This window comes from Vigna angularis, chromosome 1 (assembly GCF_016808095.1).
Source record: "Vigna angularis cultivar LongXiaoDou No.4 chromosome 1, ASM1680809v1, whole genome shotgun sequence".
In the NCBI taxonomy this organism is placed as follows: Eukaryota; Viridiplantae; Streptophyta; class Magnoliopsida; order Fabales; family Fabaceae; genus Vigna; species Vigna angularis.
The window spans coordinates 2,795,795-2,810,139 of NC_068970.1; the positions used below are offsets into that span (position 1 = coordinate 2,795,795).

At 34.1% G+C, this 14,345-nt stretch overlaps 2 protein-coding genes across 4 annotated transcripts; one reads left to right on the forward strand and one right to left on the reverse strand.

Annotated features, from left to right (window-relative positions):
* Positions 1-4,601: 4,601 nt before the first annotated feature.
* LOC108319336 (two-component response regulator ARR2) lies at positions 4,602-8,742 on the forward strand. Of its 3 annotated transcripts, none has more exons than XM_017550449.2 (7): positions 4,620-5,078; positions 5,390-5,542; positions 5,630-6,013; positions 6,618-6,694; positions 6,795-7,976; positions 8,083-8,194; positions 8,277-8,742. In XM_017550449.2, the coding sequence occupies exons 1-6, from the start codon at positions 4,823-4,825 to the stop codon at positions 8,152-8,154; spliced, it is 2,124 nt and encodes a 707-aa protein (XP_017405938.1). In that variant the 5' UTR covers positions 4,620-4,822; the 3' UTR covers positions 8,155-8,194; positions 8,277-8,742. The 3 variants fall into 3 exon arrangements, with proteins under 3 accessions (XP_017405931.1, XP_017405938.1, XP_017405944.1); XM_017550455.2 differs by having other exon boundaries at positions 8,083-8,188; XM_017550442.2 differs by having other exon boundaries at positions 4,602-5,078; positions 8,083-8,742.
* A 2,262-nt stretch (positions 8,743-11,004) lies between these two features.
* On the reverse strand, positions 11,005-13,456 carry LOC108323895 (COBRA-like protein 7). The gene is made up of 2 exons (XM_017556707.2): positions 12,788-13,456; positions 11,005-12,593 (listed from the first exon to the last, which is right to left on the reverse strand). The coding sequence occupies exons 1-2, from the start codon at positions 13,305-13,307 to the stop codon at positions 11,179-11,181; spliced, it is 1,935 nt and encodes a 644-aa protein (XP_017412196.1). The 5' UTR covers positions 13,308-13,456; the 3' UTR covers positions 11,005-11,178.
* Positions 13,457-14,345: the final 889 nt, after the last annotated feature.

Below are 14,345 nucleotides of genomic sequence, written 5' to 3' on the forward strand. Positions count from 1 at the left end.
GCTTCTATAGTCAAAACTTTATCTTTCATTAATGATTTGTTTCCTGATGGAGGTTAGGGTGGTAGAGTAGTACATGTCTCCCACCATGGGATTTTCTCTGGCACCGTTCGATCAATTCAATTTTAAATGGAAGGTTCAGATTTCTTCTCGTGCGATGGACTTTTGTCTTCTTCCTCTTACATCACCAGCTCTTGCGCCCCGTCGAGCGTGACTTTTTACACCGTTATTTTATTTTATTTTATTTATTATCAACTTTTTTTTAATTTGTTTATTTATTTAGTATTATGATACCAAATACTGATAATTGGAAAATCGAGCTTTCCTACGTAGAAGATTATCTTTTTGTAGTGCAGATTTGGTGGATTTTATGAGAGTATTAATTAAAATCAGGAAGTTAGTCAAATTTTTAAGAACAAAAAGCCGCAGGTACGACGCTTTTTTATTTATTATAAGTTAAATTTAAATAAAATTCATGATTTATCATAGGTTAATGAGTTTTTATTTTATCCGTGATTTAAAAAGTACCATTAATTTACTTTGACTGACGCTTCCCTAATATTTAGGCATCTGGCGGACAAATTGTGGGTCATGCATATATGATAAGTACCACCATGCATGACCCCATATTAGAACCAGAGAATTATAAATTTATTTCATAATTTTATTAAAGGGTTAATCAACGATCATGTGATCTAATTAAAAACCTACACGTGTTTATTTTTCTAATTTTAACCACATCCCTGCTAACTTTGTTTGACTAAATTAGGATAAAATGAAAACGAGTGTTAAAGGATTTGCATAATGTTTTGCTTGATCGTTATTTAAGAACATTTTCCACATTTAAAACGTGTACTAAGTATTCTTCTTACATGAGTAAATGACATGAGAAGGTTAAGTTAAACAGATGATTATGTAACGATAATAATCGATGCCATGTTCTTCATACTAGGTATAGTTTGCAACAAATATTGTTTGACTTTGACTAATTTACATCGATTTTGCAAGCAACAAAAGTAATTTAAAAATAATACCATTTGCAGTAATTATGAGTTAAACAAAATAAAAAATAATAATTCTCTTGCAACAGCCATAATTAGATATATACACGAAAACAAAGATTACGATGATCAAAAGAATCGATTATTTCATATTTGATTTATTTTGAGAAAGTATAATAAATGATAAGAAAATTGCATTAGAAGCTCTAATAGATATGAATGATTAAAGGAAGAGATGATGGATGGTGGCATTGAAAGAATGGAGATTTTAAGAAAAAATAAATAAATTATTGGATGAGAATGGGAGTGATGATTGAAATGCAGAGAGAAGAGAAGCAGAAACAAAAACAAAAAACAGAGAGAGAGAGAGAGAGAGAGAGAGAAAATTATTAGAATGCTATGCGAAGAAAGACAGGGAAAAGTTGAGAAAAGTTACTCACACTTTTCTCCAACTTCCAGGAATCGCCATGTGGCTTAACTTAACTCACCATCTCCACACCCACACCAACATATTATGAATTATATATAATAAATATTTTAATTCCGCGCATGAAAGAGTGACGCACACAAATATTCGATTTTCCTTAAAAGCATATATCAGCTGTTTTGGGTATTCTCTAGCCCATAAAAAGCTTAAATGCAAGAAACAAGAAATAAAAAAATAAGCAAAATGATGGAAAGAGGCATTATTAATAGTATTGAATGATGAACTTTAAAGATTTAAATCTGTTGGGAGAAGACAAAGTGAAAGGGAAGAGTTAAACTGGGGAATCAATGTCACAGTTTGAACTTATGGTCTACAGTTTTGTTTTGTAAACTGCTATTATTCTAAATAATTCCACTTTTTCACAGTGAAAAGCGTTTCTTCTCTGCGGCCTTATTTATTCATCGTAAGCAAGAAAAGGTTCCCCAACCGAATATACGTTTTTCAGATGCTGCTGCTTTTTGCACTACTTTTCTTGCAATATAAAAATAAAATAAAAAATGTGTTTTTTTTATTTTAGAAACATTCCCTGTGAAAATTGTGGTAGAGGAGATGAATTTGTAGTAGGTAGAGATGGAAAAGGAAAGAGGTTATAGGATGAAAGGGGCTTGGCGAAACACGTGGCGAGAGGGGGGAAATGGTGGAGGAATAACAATATAATATTATCTTTGGATAGAAAAAGGGCAAGAGTGAGTCAGAGTGCACACTGATAAAACGCAAACGAAAGAGAAAGAGAGAGAGAGAGGAAAAAGGGATAGAGATTGAAGTTGTTGAGTGAATGAATAATGAAAGGATTGAGTTCAAGTGGCTTCAAAAGTAGAGCTTCCAAACCATAAAGTTCTTCAACCGAATACCCACTTTGCACTCCCTTTCTTACGTTACACAGGAATGACAACGGGTAGATAGGCATAGTGTTTACATGTAACCTGGCAGATAAAATTGTATTTGTTACTCTATAGATATTTTAAAATTTGCGTGTACTTGCATATACTCATAAAAATTGAAAAAAAATATTTTACACATTTTTAAATTAAAATTAAAAAAATATATATATAATATAATATAAATTAAATTTTAATTTTAATTAAATTTAACCTAATAAAATATAATATAATTTTATTTTTAATTAAAAAATATATAAATTAATTTTATTTTTTTTTTTGCAGATAACGGATACCCATGGGTCGAGTAGTATATTACCCGTTTAGAAGTGAATATTAAAATATCTGCTACCCGTTATCCGTGGATAGTAAATAACCGCAGATAATAACTGTCTGTCACGAATTTTACCCATAGATACTCGTGTTCGTAGATTTTTTTGTCATCCTTAGTTATACATTTTCACTTTCTTTAAAATAATTAATTAAAACAAACAAAATTTAAAAATTATTGAAAGTCTACGTCATCTAGAGATAAGACTAACTTATAATATATAAGTTGAGTTAAATTTAAAACTTATTTTTTTTAAATTTATTTGAAGGCCACCAAAGTGTACCGAAACAAGCAGCATTTGTTATATATAGAGACTTGAAATGTGATTTTGGGTTTAGAAGTAAGGAAGGTTGAGAAATGGTTTGGAGTCAAATCAATGAACTGGCTTGCATAAGTTTGGCATTGGTTTATATGTATGTGGACATTGACCCAAACTACCAACATCAAACTTTGTACTATTTTATTTATTTGTTTGCATAAAGCTTAAATGACAACAGACCCACCATCTCCATGGATAATGCTTCCTTTACTAAATGCTATAAATATTAATTCCCTCTTCATGCGCAATTTCATACCATCACAAAATTAATTCTCATTTTCTAATATTACATATTCCCACCCAATCACAATGCACATACTTTCCTTAAATCAAATTTTTTACTCATTTCCAACAATTAACATACTTTATGACCATTAATTGAATACCATCCGAATGTCCATAAAAACATTTCATCATTCTTACTCATTGAAAATTCTCTTATTGTCAATTTAAACACCATAATTCCTTTTATTGTCTTATACACTTTTATTATTAGAAAATAACATGTATTATTTGAAGAATAAAATAATTTAAAACGAGGTTCATTTAAAAATTGTTAAGCTTTTTATCCAAATATTATTATTATTATTATTTTTAACAGCATTTTAGTTAATGGTTTCCGTGTGCCGTAATTATTGTACTGTGATATATATATATATATATAACAAAAAAATAATCAAAGTTTCTATTGGTGTCAGTAGAAAAATAAATAATTCACGTATAATTATTTATTACCGTTAATTGATTTCTATAATAATTATTCGAGGTTATAATTTTAAAAACTGTATATATATTTTTCATTTTTTACAGGCATCTTATGGATTTTTATACCAACTTGAATAAATATTTTTTGCTTTGTACAATCGATACTTAAATTTGGTCATTTAACATTAAATACGATAAAATCCTCACACTTTTTCATTAAGTGGGTAAGACCTTAATGGAAAATAAAAAAACCAGTACTATACTATTTCAGTAAAAAAAAATTACAAAAAATAGTTGGGAGGTTATAAATATTTTAAACCAAATTTAAATTGATTAAGTAATACTTAATTTAGTTTTTCATGACTTTAATGAATAAAAAAATAATAATAAAAAACGAGTTTACTGAACACTAATGAGCATTAATTTAGAAATTAATAAGAAAATAAAAATATAATTGAGCATGATTATTAGATAAGCATGCATGGTCGTAAACATGGGCACAGTTAAAATAAAAAAAAGGTTTTGGAAGAGTAGATTTAAGAGGAGGGGTTAGTTCCTACCATGAATGAGCTGGATCCACTCTTTCAGGAGCCACTCACACCCAACTTTCACTATATTATAATTATAAAATTATAATTATTATAAATATGTAACATCACAAATTATCTCTCTGGAAATAGCAAAATTAAAACTACAACTATTACCGTCATACCATTATTACTGGAAATTAATTAAGTGGCATAATAATTAACATTGATGTCTTGCTTAATACTGAATAAAAAAATAACAAATGTCATCAATACCCGAGAATAATTAAAGAATAATTAAATACCCGAGAAATTCAGCTTGTAACAGTGACAAGGCGAGGACATAAGCTTGAGGCGCAGAACGATAGTTATTGTGTTTTTTTTTTTATTATTTATTTATTATGAAATAAAAATATATTTCTCACCCAAAATTCGTCTTCTCTTTCTTTCTACTCCGATTCCTGCTCTGCGTTTTGGTCCAATTGTGAACTCAGCAGCACCTGCTCCTCAATTAGTTTCGCTTCACTTTCGCCTCAAACTCGATTCGAACTATGTGAACGCCACTGTTGTCTCTCGTATGTTGTTGTTGCTGTTATTATTATTATTATTGTTGTGGTGGTGCTACTGTTCTGTTAGGTTCGGTTTGGATCTCCGAAGCATGAATCTGGGCAACGGAAAGGGATCCATGTCAACGGTTACTACAACAGGGGTTATGAAATCCGGAGATGTTGTCTCCAACCAGTTTCCGGCGGGTCTCAGGGTTCTGGTGGTCGACGATGATCCCACGTGCCTCATGATTCTCGAGAAGATGCTTCGCACATGCCTCTACGAAGGTACTACCACTCTATTACTACTCCATCGGGTTGTTACTGTTTTCTGTTTCTCTTCTCTATTTCCTATTCGAACGGTTATTAATTGACCTTCTCAAAAAACAACGAAAGAGAAACAGAACAAAAATTGAAACCCCAACTTAATTAACTACTTGGTGATTAGTTTCTGTTTCTTGATTTGTTGATTCTTCCTTTGAATCAGACTTTTGGTAACCGTTGGATGTCAGATTTGTAATTTTGTTTCTGTCGTGGAATTTTTGTTTTGTTGATATGTATGCGAAATTTTAGGAGTTTTGTTTTGGTTGTGGTTTCAGTTACCAAATGCAACCGAGCAGAGACTGCGCTTTCACTTCTTAGAGAGAACAAAAATGGGTTTGACATTGTTATAAGCGATGTGCATATGCCTGACATGGATGGATTTAAACTTCTGGAGCACATTGGGTTGGAGATGGACCTTCCTGTTATCAGTGAGTGTCTCGTTTGACCTGATTAGATCTGTTTCTGGTGGAGTGCATTGGTGTTTAAATTTACTTGCTTTTCTGTGATGGTTGCAGTGATGTCTGCGGATGATGGTAAAAGTGTTGTTATGAAGGGTGTGACTCACGGTGCTTGTGATTATCTGATTAAGCCTGTTCGCATTGAGGCTTTGAAGAACATATGGCAGCATGTGGTTCGGAAGAAGAAGAATGAGTGGAAAGACGCAGAGCAATCCGGCAGTGCCGAAGAAGGAGATCGCCAACCTAAGGCATCTGATGAAGCAGATTACTCTTCCTCGGCTAACGAAGGCAGTTGGAGAAACTCAAAAAAGAGAAGGGACGAGGAGGAGGAGGAGGCAGAGGATAGAGATGACACATCCACGTTAAAGAAACCTCGAGTTGTTTGGTCTGTGGAGCTTCATCAACAGTTTGTGGCTGCTGTGGATCAGCTGGGAATTGACAGTATGTATCTTTTGCCTGGGTTTTTGAAGTTGTTTTTGCTTTTCTATATTTGTTGCATTTCCACTGAAGACCTATGTAACGGAACTTTTGATGCATGGTTGTTAGGATTTTTGTTTTTATATTGTCCAAAACAACACTTTTACCACTTTGGTCTTCAGTTTTTAGATACTCCCAATTCCTGGATCATTGCAAGTAGGTTTTGCATGCTTTTCAAATTATCGGGTCAGCAATATTAATAGATACATTATGACTCCATTTTGGCTTTATAATTGCATCTGTAGTCAAGTCTTATCCCACAGGTTGGGTTTCTAGCCAATGAGGTCTAAAAATAATCAAATCATTTCTCTAAAACCATTTTTAATAGTCTTTCTTATATTTTTAGGAGTTCCTCTTCTACGTGTTTTACTTGACTATTTTCCACTTTTCTTATTGGAGCCTCTATTAGTTTGCTAATATCATGAAACCATCTATGGCGAGTTTTGCTCTCCTACTTTATCCTGCATTAATTTGGTCATCTTATCTTTTTATTGTATGTTCACTCGTCCTTTTGTAAGAATTATGATGTTATTTAATTTGGCACGACTCATCTGATATTTGTATTCAGAGGCTGTTCCTAAAAAAATTCTGGAATTGATGAATGTTCCTGGGCTCACTAGAGAAAATGTTGCCAGCCACCTGCAGGTATCATACTGTTATACTGTCTGTACTTTGGGAAGGACTTGGGTTAAATTTTATTCTTACTTGATTGAAGATCCCTTTTTTCATCCTGTTTTTGTTGCAGAAATACCGGTTGTATCTTCGAAGATTGAGTGGAGTTTCTCAACACCAGAATAATATGAACAACTCCTTTCTCGGCTCTCAAGAGGCAACGTTTGGAACAATTTCTTCAATTAGCGGGATTGATCTTCAAACTCTTGCAGTTGCTGGCCAGCTTCCTGCTCAAAGTCTGGCTACTCTTCAAGCAGCAGGACTTGGTAGGTCAACTGCCAAAGCTGGTGTACCAATGCCTATCATGGATCAAAGAAACCTTTTTAGTTTTGAAAACCCAAGGGTAAGATTTGGAGAAGGCCAACAGCAACATTTAAGCAGCAGTAAACCAATGAACTTATTGCTTGGAATCCCTACCAACATGGAGCCTAAGCAGCTTGCCAATTTGCACCAGTCTACCCAATCCATTGCCAGCTTGAATATGCGAGTCAATGCATCTGCCCCACAAGGCAACCCCTTATTGATGCAGATGCCACAATCCCAACCTAGAGGTCAGATGCTAAGTGAAAATACTGGTCCTCGTGTTCCTAGGCTTCCATCATCTTTGGGGCAGCCTAATGTATCAAATGGAATTTCTAATGGCTTTCTGGGAAGAAATGGCATTGCTGGTAATAACAGAGGACCTGCGTATAATCCTGTTCCACCAAACTCTTCGTTGTTGAGTTTTCCAATGAATCAAAGCTCTGAAATGTCCGTCAACAATAGTTTACCTCTTGGAAGCACTCCAGGTATGTCCAGTATCACAACAAAAGGCTCATTTCAGGAGGAAGTTACATCTGGAATTAAAACATCTGGTGGATTCCCAAGTTATGATATTTTTAATGAACTGCACCATCACAAGTCCCATGATTGGGAGATAACAAACCCAGGCCTGACATACAGTGCCCCCCATCATGCAAATCCTTTACAAGGTAACATTGATGTATCCCCATCAGTTTTAGTGCATCAAGGGTTTTCTTCTACCCAGCAGACCGGCCAGAGCAGAGATGCTACTTTAATTGGAAAATCTATGTTCTCCGTGGGACAAGGCTCGGAACAAGATAACCTCCAAAATGCTGTTCAACACCTCCATCCGCTTCTTGTTGACAATTCAGTAAGGGTTAAGTCTGAAAGAATTCCCGATGCAAGTTCCCAGACTAATCTCTTCCCTGACCATTATGGGCAGGAGGATCTGATGAGTGCGCTTCTAAAGCAGGTTTGCCCTTCATCCCTTTCTTTGGACCTGGAATATTTACACGTACTTGCATGTAACTTTCCGTTATGAGCAAATCGGTTTTCTCATGTGTTTCTAATGTTGGCAGCAAGAAGGCATGGGACCAGCTGAGAGTGAGTTTGAATTTGATGCTTATTCTCTGGACAACATCCCTGTCTAGAATAAACCCTGGCCAGTTCTTTCTGATTGCAGTTGTCAGTGTAAATAGTTTATGTTACACAAGCACGTTATCATCTTGCAGTTAGTAATTTTCGAACTGAATCTAAATTGTTCGACAAACAGGATTTGGTTGGTGTCAAATATTCAGACTTCTGGGAGTAGTAGTGTATTGTAATGCCTTAGTCTGGATGGTTAAGATGAATCGGCTACAAACGTCAACTGCATATATATATGCACAAGGCACGTGCAATTTTGACTGCTATTGATAGCAAAGTTGCTAGCAAGCTTCTCTAATTTTAGGGTGTTCTTGAAGGTATGTTGGCGTAGGACAGAATTGCAGAAGCAAGGTTTTGATACATCTGCAAAGTTGTCGTAGGATCTTTTCTAACTTGAAATAACAAATTATGAATTTTTTTTTCTTCTGTTTCTTTTGTAATTTATGTCATTCAAAGTAAGTAACGACTTCAGTAAGCATGTAAATATTGCATTTGGCTGCTCTAGACGTTTGGTCTGGCCATTCTTTTCTGGCTGCTTCTGTACTGCGATACTTCTGTGCTTTTAATGTTCATTATGTCATGCATTCTTTGTACATGAACCTGGTTAGGTACTTCTCTCATATTATATGGCTATTGGTCTATAGCTATGCAATATGCATTGCTAAGCATATTTCACGCTTATAAAAGAATCTCTCAACGCCAATGCAGCTTCCCGAAAACAACTTAATTATCAGAATTCATATATATATAGGGAAAGTTAATTTTCTGTAATTGTTTTTTTATTATAATTGTGCATGCAAATTTGGTATAAAAAAATTATGCAGTAATAATAGACCACCAATGCAAAACCTTTTTTGACGATTAAACATTCATATCCATAACAAATAAACCAAATGTAGATGAGTTTTAGCTAAAGCATGATAAACTGCTTAGGTTTTCTCTCATCTATTCCTACCAAGTTGTGGTTTCCATTTTTTCTTTCACATGCTTGAGCCGCTGATGCTGCAAAGAACTCTGTAAAGAGCTTTTAAACAGCTGTGTCTATTGCTTAGGCTTTCTTATCACTTAAGCCACTTTAAACTATAATTACAACATATCGATCAAGATTATAATTTTCAATTATTTAAATTAAGTTTACAGTATTAAGGGTTATTTTTTGAATAATAAATAATTTAAAATTAATTCTGGAACAATTCTCAGAAGAAAATATACAAGTGATAAAGAAAGAAAGAAAGAAACATTTATGCGGTCCTACTTAAAAAAAAATAGTGTTTCTTTTCAAATTAGAAAGAAAATAAGAGTTACAATTTTTTGTAGACTTAAGAGGCTAAGACAAAATATCTTTATTTATTTCGCATCTATTTTAAATTAAAGTTATTTATGTTATTTTGCACATTTTTTGTTTGATTTTACTTTTTATCTATGTGTGAGAGGATAGGGATTAGTTAGCAAGAGTCCTACGTTACGTTTACAACTTTTATTTTTCGAGACATTCAACTTCATTAAATATGAATTAATATTTTTTTGAATTTTTTTATTTTCAAATATTTTATTTTTAAAATATAATTTAAATTGATTGAATTTTATTTTTTAATAAAATATTTTATTATCACCAAATGAAAAGAAAATCATAATAATAAATCAAAAATATTAATACTGATGATATTTTTTTTATCCGATTTTAGTTGATAATTACTTTTCAGTGTCAATGTTTTTTTAACTGATATTGACAGTTTTTTTCTCGATTGATATCATTCAAATATTTAGGTCGACATCGACCAAAGTTAATTTTACCTAGTTTGTTTTTGTACCATCTTTCAATCAATGTCAACTAAGAAAACCTTTTCATTTGACATTATAAAAAAATCTAATTAATGCCAGTTGAAAGTATTTCTGGTCTAAATTAGAAAAAGAAAAAGCTAATATTGACAGAATAATGTTAGTGTCAATAGTAAAAATCCATTAAAGACATTGACAAAAAATAATAATATCGATAGATGCCTATAGAAAAACTCTAGTACAAATCCATCAATATTAACCTTTGTTATGAGAACTTGGATTAAAAAAACAAGAGATCAAATTAATGTTGCTTGAATTTTTTGTTTTAGTCTAAATTAGAAAAAAAAATGTTGGACACATTGATAAAAGGTAATAACCAAGATAGAGGTCCATGGAAAAATCTAATTCACATCTATCAATAATAGCGTTCTCAATATTGATATGAAAACTTTAATTAATATCAAACGAGAAACAAGATATTTACAGCACTAAAATAAACCTAACAATTTTAATACAAAACTAACTTCAATCGATATTAGTAAAAATAATCTTAATAGACACCAATAGAAAAAAAATAGTCTCAGATTTGAAATTGAACTAAGGTTAAAAAATAAAAATATAAACATAAATTTGAGAATTAAAAAAAGTTGGAATTGTTACTTTTTAAGCAATCTAGTTACTCTCATAAAATTTGAAAATTAAAATTACGTCTTAATAAATTCATCTTAAGATTATGTTTCGTTATGATAGTGAGTGTTTAGATAGTTAGCATGAGTTCTAAGTTTTGAAGTCATATACCATTCAAATTTGCTTCCAATTTAAGGCATGTTTGGTTTAATCTCAGAATCAATTATTTCGGCCTCTTATAATTTAGATTAATTTAAACACTTTAACTACTTATGTTGGTCTGCGTCGATTTTTAAATCAGAATAAAACATACCACGACAAGGAAAAATTACTGAGATTGAACGCAAACAAAAGAAACAATCAAAGGAGAAAAAAAAAACTTTTAATAGAAAAAGGAATATATTTCTATCATCTAACACAAATCTACAATCCTCTGTACTATAACATGCTCGAAAGAATCACATATGAATTGAACAATGAGTGACAGCATCCAAACCAGACACACGCGTGAATGTTACAATAGCACGACTAAGTCCACTGAGTTTCTGTGGTAAGGTCAATATATGAATCAAATCATGTCTCGGGACAGAGCAAGCCAAAGTCTAAATCAAACATAGCCACTATCATCTCATCAAGAGGAACGACAACAGTGACAGTAGCACTGAAGTTCCCAATGAAAAACCATCCCAAGAACCACCACTAGTTGGAAGCACGGAAGGAAGAGAGCATTCCTCTCCATTGAAAAGAACTTTAGTGGGAAAACCATCTCCACGAACCGTATTGATTCCAGGAGTAAGTTTCTTTGTGAAAGAGATCACTGATTGTTGTTTACCAGGCACCCTAGGATCTCTCAGAGGGTCAGCTCCGTCAGCTTCTGCTACAAGGTAGTTCAATCCTGGCAAACCTTGCATAATAATTGTGTTGTTTACACCATCTACAAGGGTTGCATTGAAAGAGTACATTTTCTCAAAACCTGCAGCTGCTTTGTCCATTTGTACTGCAGCAAACCAGTCTGCAAAATTGGTCTCACCCCAGTTAAAAAGTGTCACCCTTGCACTCCATCCTTTATTGTAGTCCGTGAGCAAATGCCAGTTGATGCTCACACCACAGTTATCACTACAGGGCATCGGGTTTGGCACTGGAAAATGTTTCAGGCTTGCCCAAGCAATTGCCTTGGCGGTTCGGTTTTCATAAGGAACAAGAAGTGCCTCTGGTGGAAGCAACATAGCTGAGGCAGTAGTACTACATGTTCTCTCTCTATTCTGGGGACATCCACAAGCACATGTTTTGCATGGAATAACTGAATCATTGTAATAGGCCGAAAATGAAACACAGCATTTACTTGATGTTCCCTTGGCTGTCGTAATGTTGCACACAACCTGCCAACTGGCCATCACAGTTTTGTTCGACGGTAAGCCAGAAGGATCGGGGTTTTCGGTGGGACTCACTCTTACAGGAGGGCCGCATTTATAGTCAGGGTTGAGTGTACCGCTTATCTTCCAGTTCTGCGGAGGTGAAAGTTGGGATCGGTTAAGCGCCGGTGGCATCTTGAAAACCTGCATTTGGAATCTTGAGGCTGACATGCTAGGATCCATGGAGGGCGGCAAAATAGTACCATTCCGGCAGCAAAAGGGAATCTTCCCAAGGTCAGAATCATTGAACTTGGTAGGGGGGAGATCAATTATGGTTGGCCTTCTCTCACAATTCAAAACAGTGGCAAAGTCAAGATCCTTATAGAATGTACCTTGCTTACCGAACAAACATTCAGAAGCATCAACAACAGAAGGATAAGCCCCTTTCATTGAATATATAAACTCATCATTCATCCAGTCCCAGCTCAACCTCCAGTTGTCAAGCCTCCCAAGTGGGTTATGATTTGCAATAGTAACCTCAGCCCAGTAATTAGAATCGTAAGTTCTTATCACGTCATACATAATACTAAGATCACCATTCTGACGTGGCAGAAACTCTTCATCCGTGGTGATGTTAGTTTTGAACTTGGGATCTCTAGTGCAGCACACACTACTAGCATTCTTCCCTGAAAAACCAAAAAGTAACCCCATCCCATTCATTAATCACAGCATTTCACTAAACCCGATCAATCCTTTCACAGATCAAAAATTACTAACCCAAAAACCTAACTTCACCGCAATTAAAAATTCAACCTTTTTTCTAAACCACATTTTCACAAGCACTTAAGCTACAGTCATAGATCAATGAGAATAACGCTACCTTGGGTGGTGGATGCACGACATACGAATCCATCATTGGCGAGATTGATGGATTTCGGCATCGGAACACTGGGCGGCGCCACCCCGAACACGGTGCCGACGAGGTTGATCTGAACCTGCATCTGGGTCAAGTCTCCGGCGGTGGCGACGGCGGTCTTAAGATCGGTCATGGGGTAGCCAGCGAAAACAGTGCCGTTTCCGACGGCGGCCGGGAGGGTTGTGCCGTCGGCGAGAACCGCATTGGACGCAGAGACCAACAACTCGTCATGGTCAAACCCCACGAAGACCTTCCACGACTTGAGTTCATCGAGGCCGTTGTTGAGTACTGTCAACGTCGACTCGAACCGGTAGGGCTGCTCCGCCGCGTTGGAGACATTCGGCGGCAGCCGCGAGCCGCCGGTATAGGCATAAGAAACGAGGATGCCATTGCAGGATTGAGCGTCGGAAAACGACCTGACGGACAGGAAGATTGTCAGCGCGACGATGGTGCTGAGGTAGCAACAGTGGATTGGGAGGAGCATTCTGGTTTTTGGAATTCGAAATTTGAACTAAGAGAGAGAAACGCGACGCATCGATATTAAGTAGCTTTTTTGAGAGAGAGAAAGTGATTGCTGGAAGAAACGCGCTTAAAGCAGCTGTAATCAGTGAATGGTATTTGAACGTGTTTGGATTTTAATTTTGTTTTCTATGTCTTTGTTTGTGCCGTGTTTGGTTAATTTATTCAAAGGACAAAGCATGTTCCGCTTGAAAACTTGCATCGATTGCGTTGCGTGTCTTTCCATTTTCATAGCCTTTTAAAATTTGTTAAAATATTAATTTAGTTTTTATTTTTATTCAATTTTGTCAATTCAATCTTAATATTATAATTAATAATGTACATTACATTTTAGTTCGTAATTTTTTTTTATATTTTTTTATATTTTAAAAAAATTAAACTTAAAAAAATGCTTATGCAGAATAATTTTTTTTTACAAATATAGCTACAGAGTTTAAAAATTGCGAAGAAAATACTTATATTAAAAAGAAACTTTTATTAAAGTAGAGCATTCAAATTAAACTGAATTTTTATATAAATATTATATTGAATTTTAAGTTAAACTAATTGATTTTTAACTTAACAATCATATTAAATAGTTTATACTTTTAATTTTTTAAACCAATGTTATATATTTCCAGTTCTAAATTTTTTATTTTAATTTCAAACCAACTCTATCTCTAAATTAAAAATATTTAATAACATTTATATAAAAATTAAATTTAGTCTAAATTTAAAAATAGATAAAATTATTTTATTCTAAAAGAAATTAAGACTAATAAAAATAACAAATTTAAGAATCAAATTAAATATTTGATGTATAATATCAACATATGATCGTGACACTAACATTTACATGTTATACATGAATATTGTTTTTTAAGGGCCTAAAAATATATGGCAGTTGAGCCTTATGTTGAAGTAGCTAGGCTCATAACACTAAGGGCACTATGACCTTAGCAGGGACTTCTCAAAGCTGAGCTCATTATCTTAGCTTCCCATTCTCTCTCTAAAAAGCTTGTTC

What these genes read in the sequence shown, in the direction of transcription:
- LOC108319336 (XM_017550442.2), top strand. Translation starts at nt 4,823, where the DNA reads ATGTTGTTGTTGCTGTTATTATTATTATTATTGTTGTGGTGGTGCTAC. An exon ending in TCGCACATGCCTCTACGAAG is followed by an intron (nt 5,079 to 5,389) that starts GTACTACCACTC and finishes TTGTGGTTTCAG; the next exon opens with TTACCAAATGCAACCGAGCA. An exon ending in ATGTTGCCAGCCACCTGCAG is followed by an intron (nt 6,695 to 6,794) that starts GTATCATACTGT and finishes TTTTTGTTGCAG; the next exon opens with AAATACCGGTTGTATCTTCG.
- LOC108323895 (XM_017556707.2), bottom strand. Translation starts at nt 13,307, where the DNA reads ATGCTCCTCCCAATCCACTGTTGCTACCTCAGCACCATCGTCGCGCTG. An exon ending in TCGTGCATCCACCACCCAAG is followed by an intron (nt 12,594 to 12,787) that starts GTAGCGTTATTC and finishes TTGGTTTTTCAG; the next exon opens with GGAAGAATGCTAGTAGTGTG.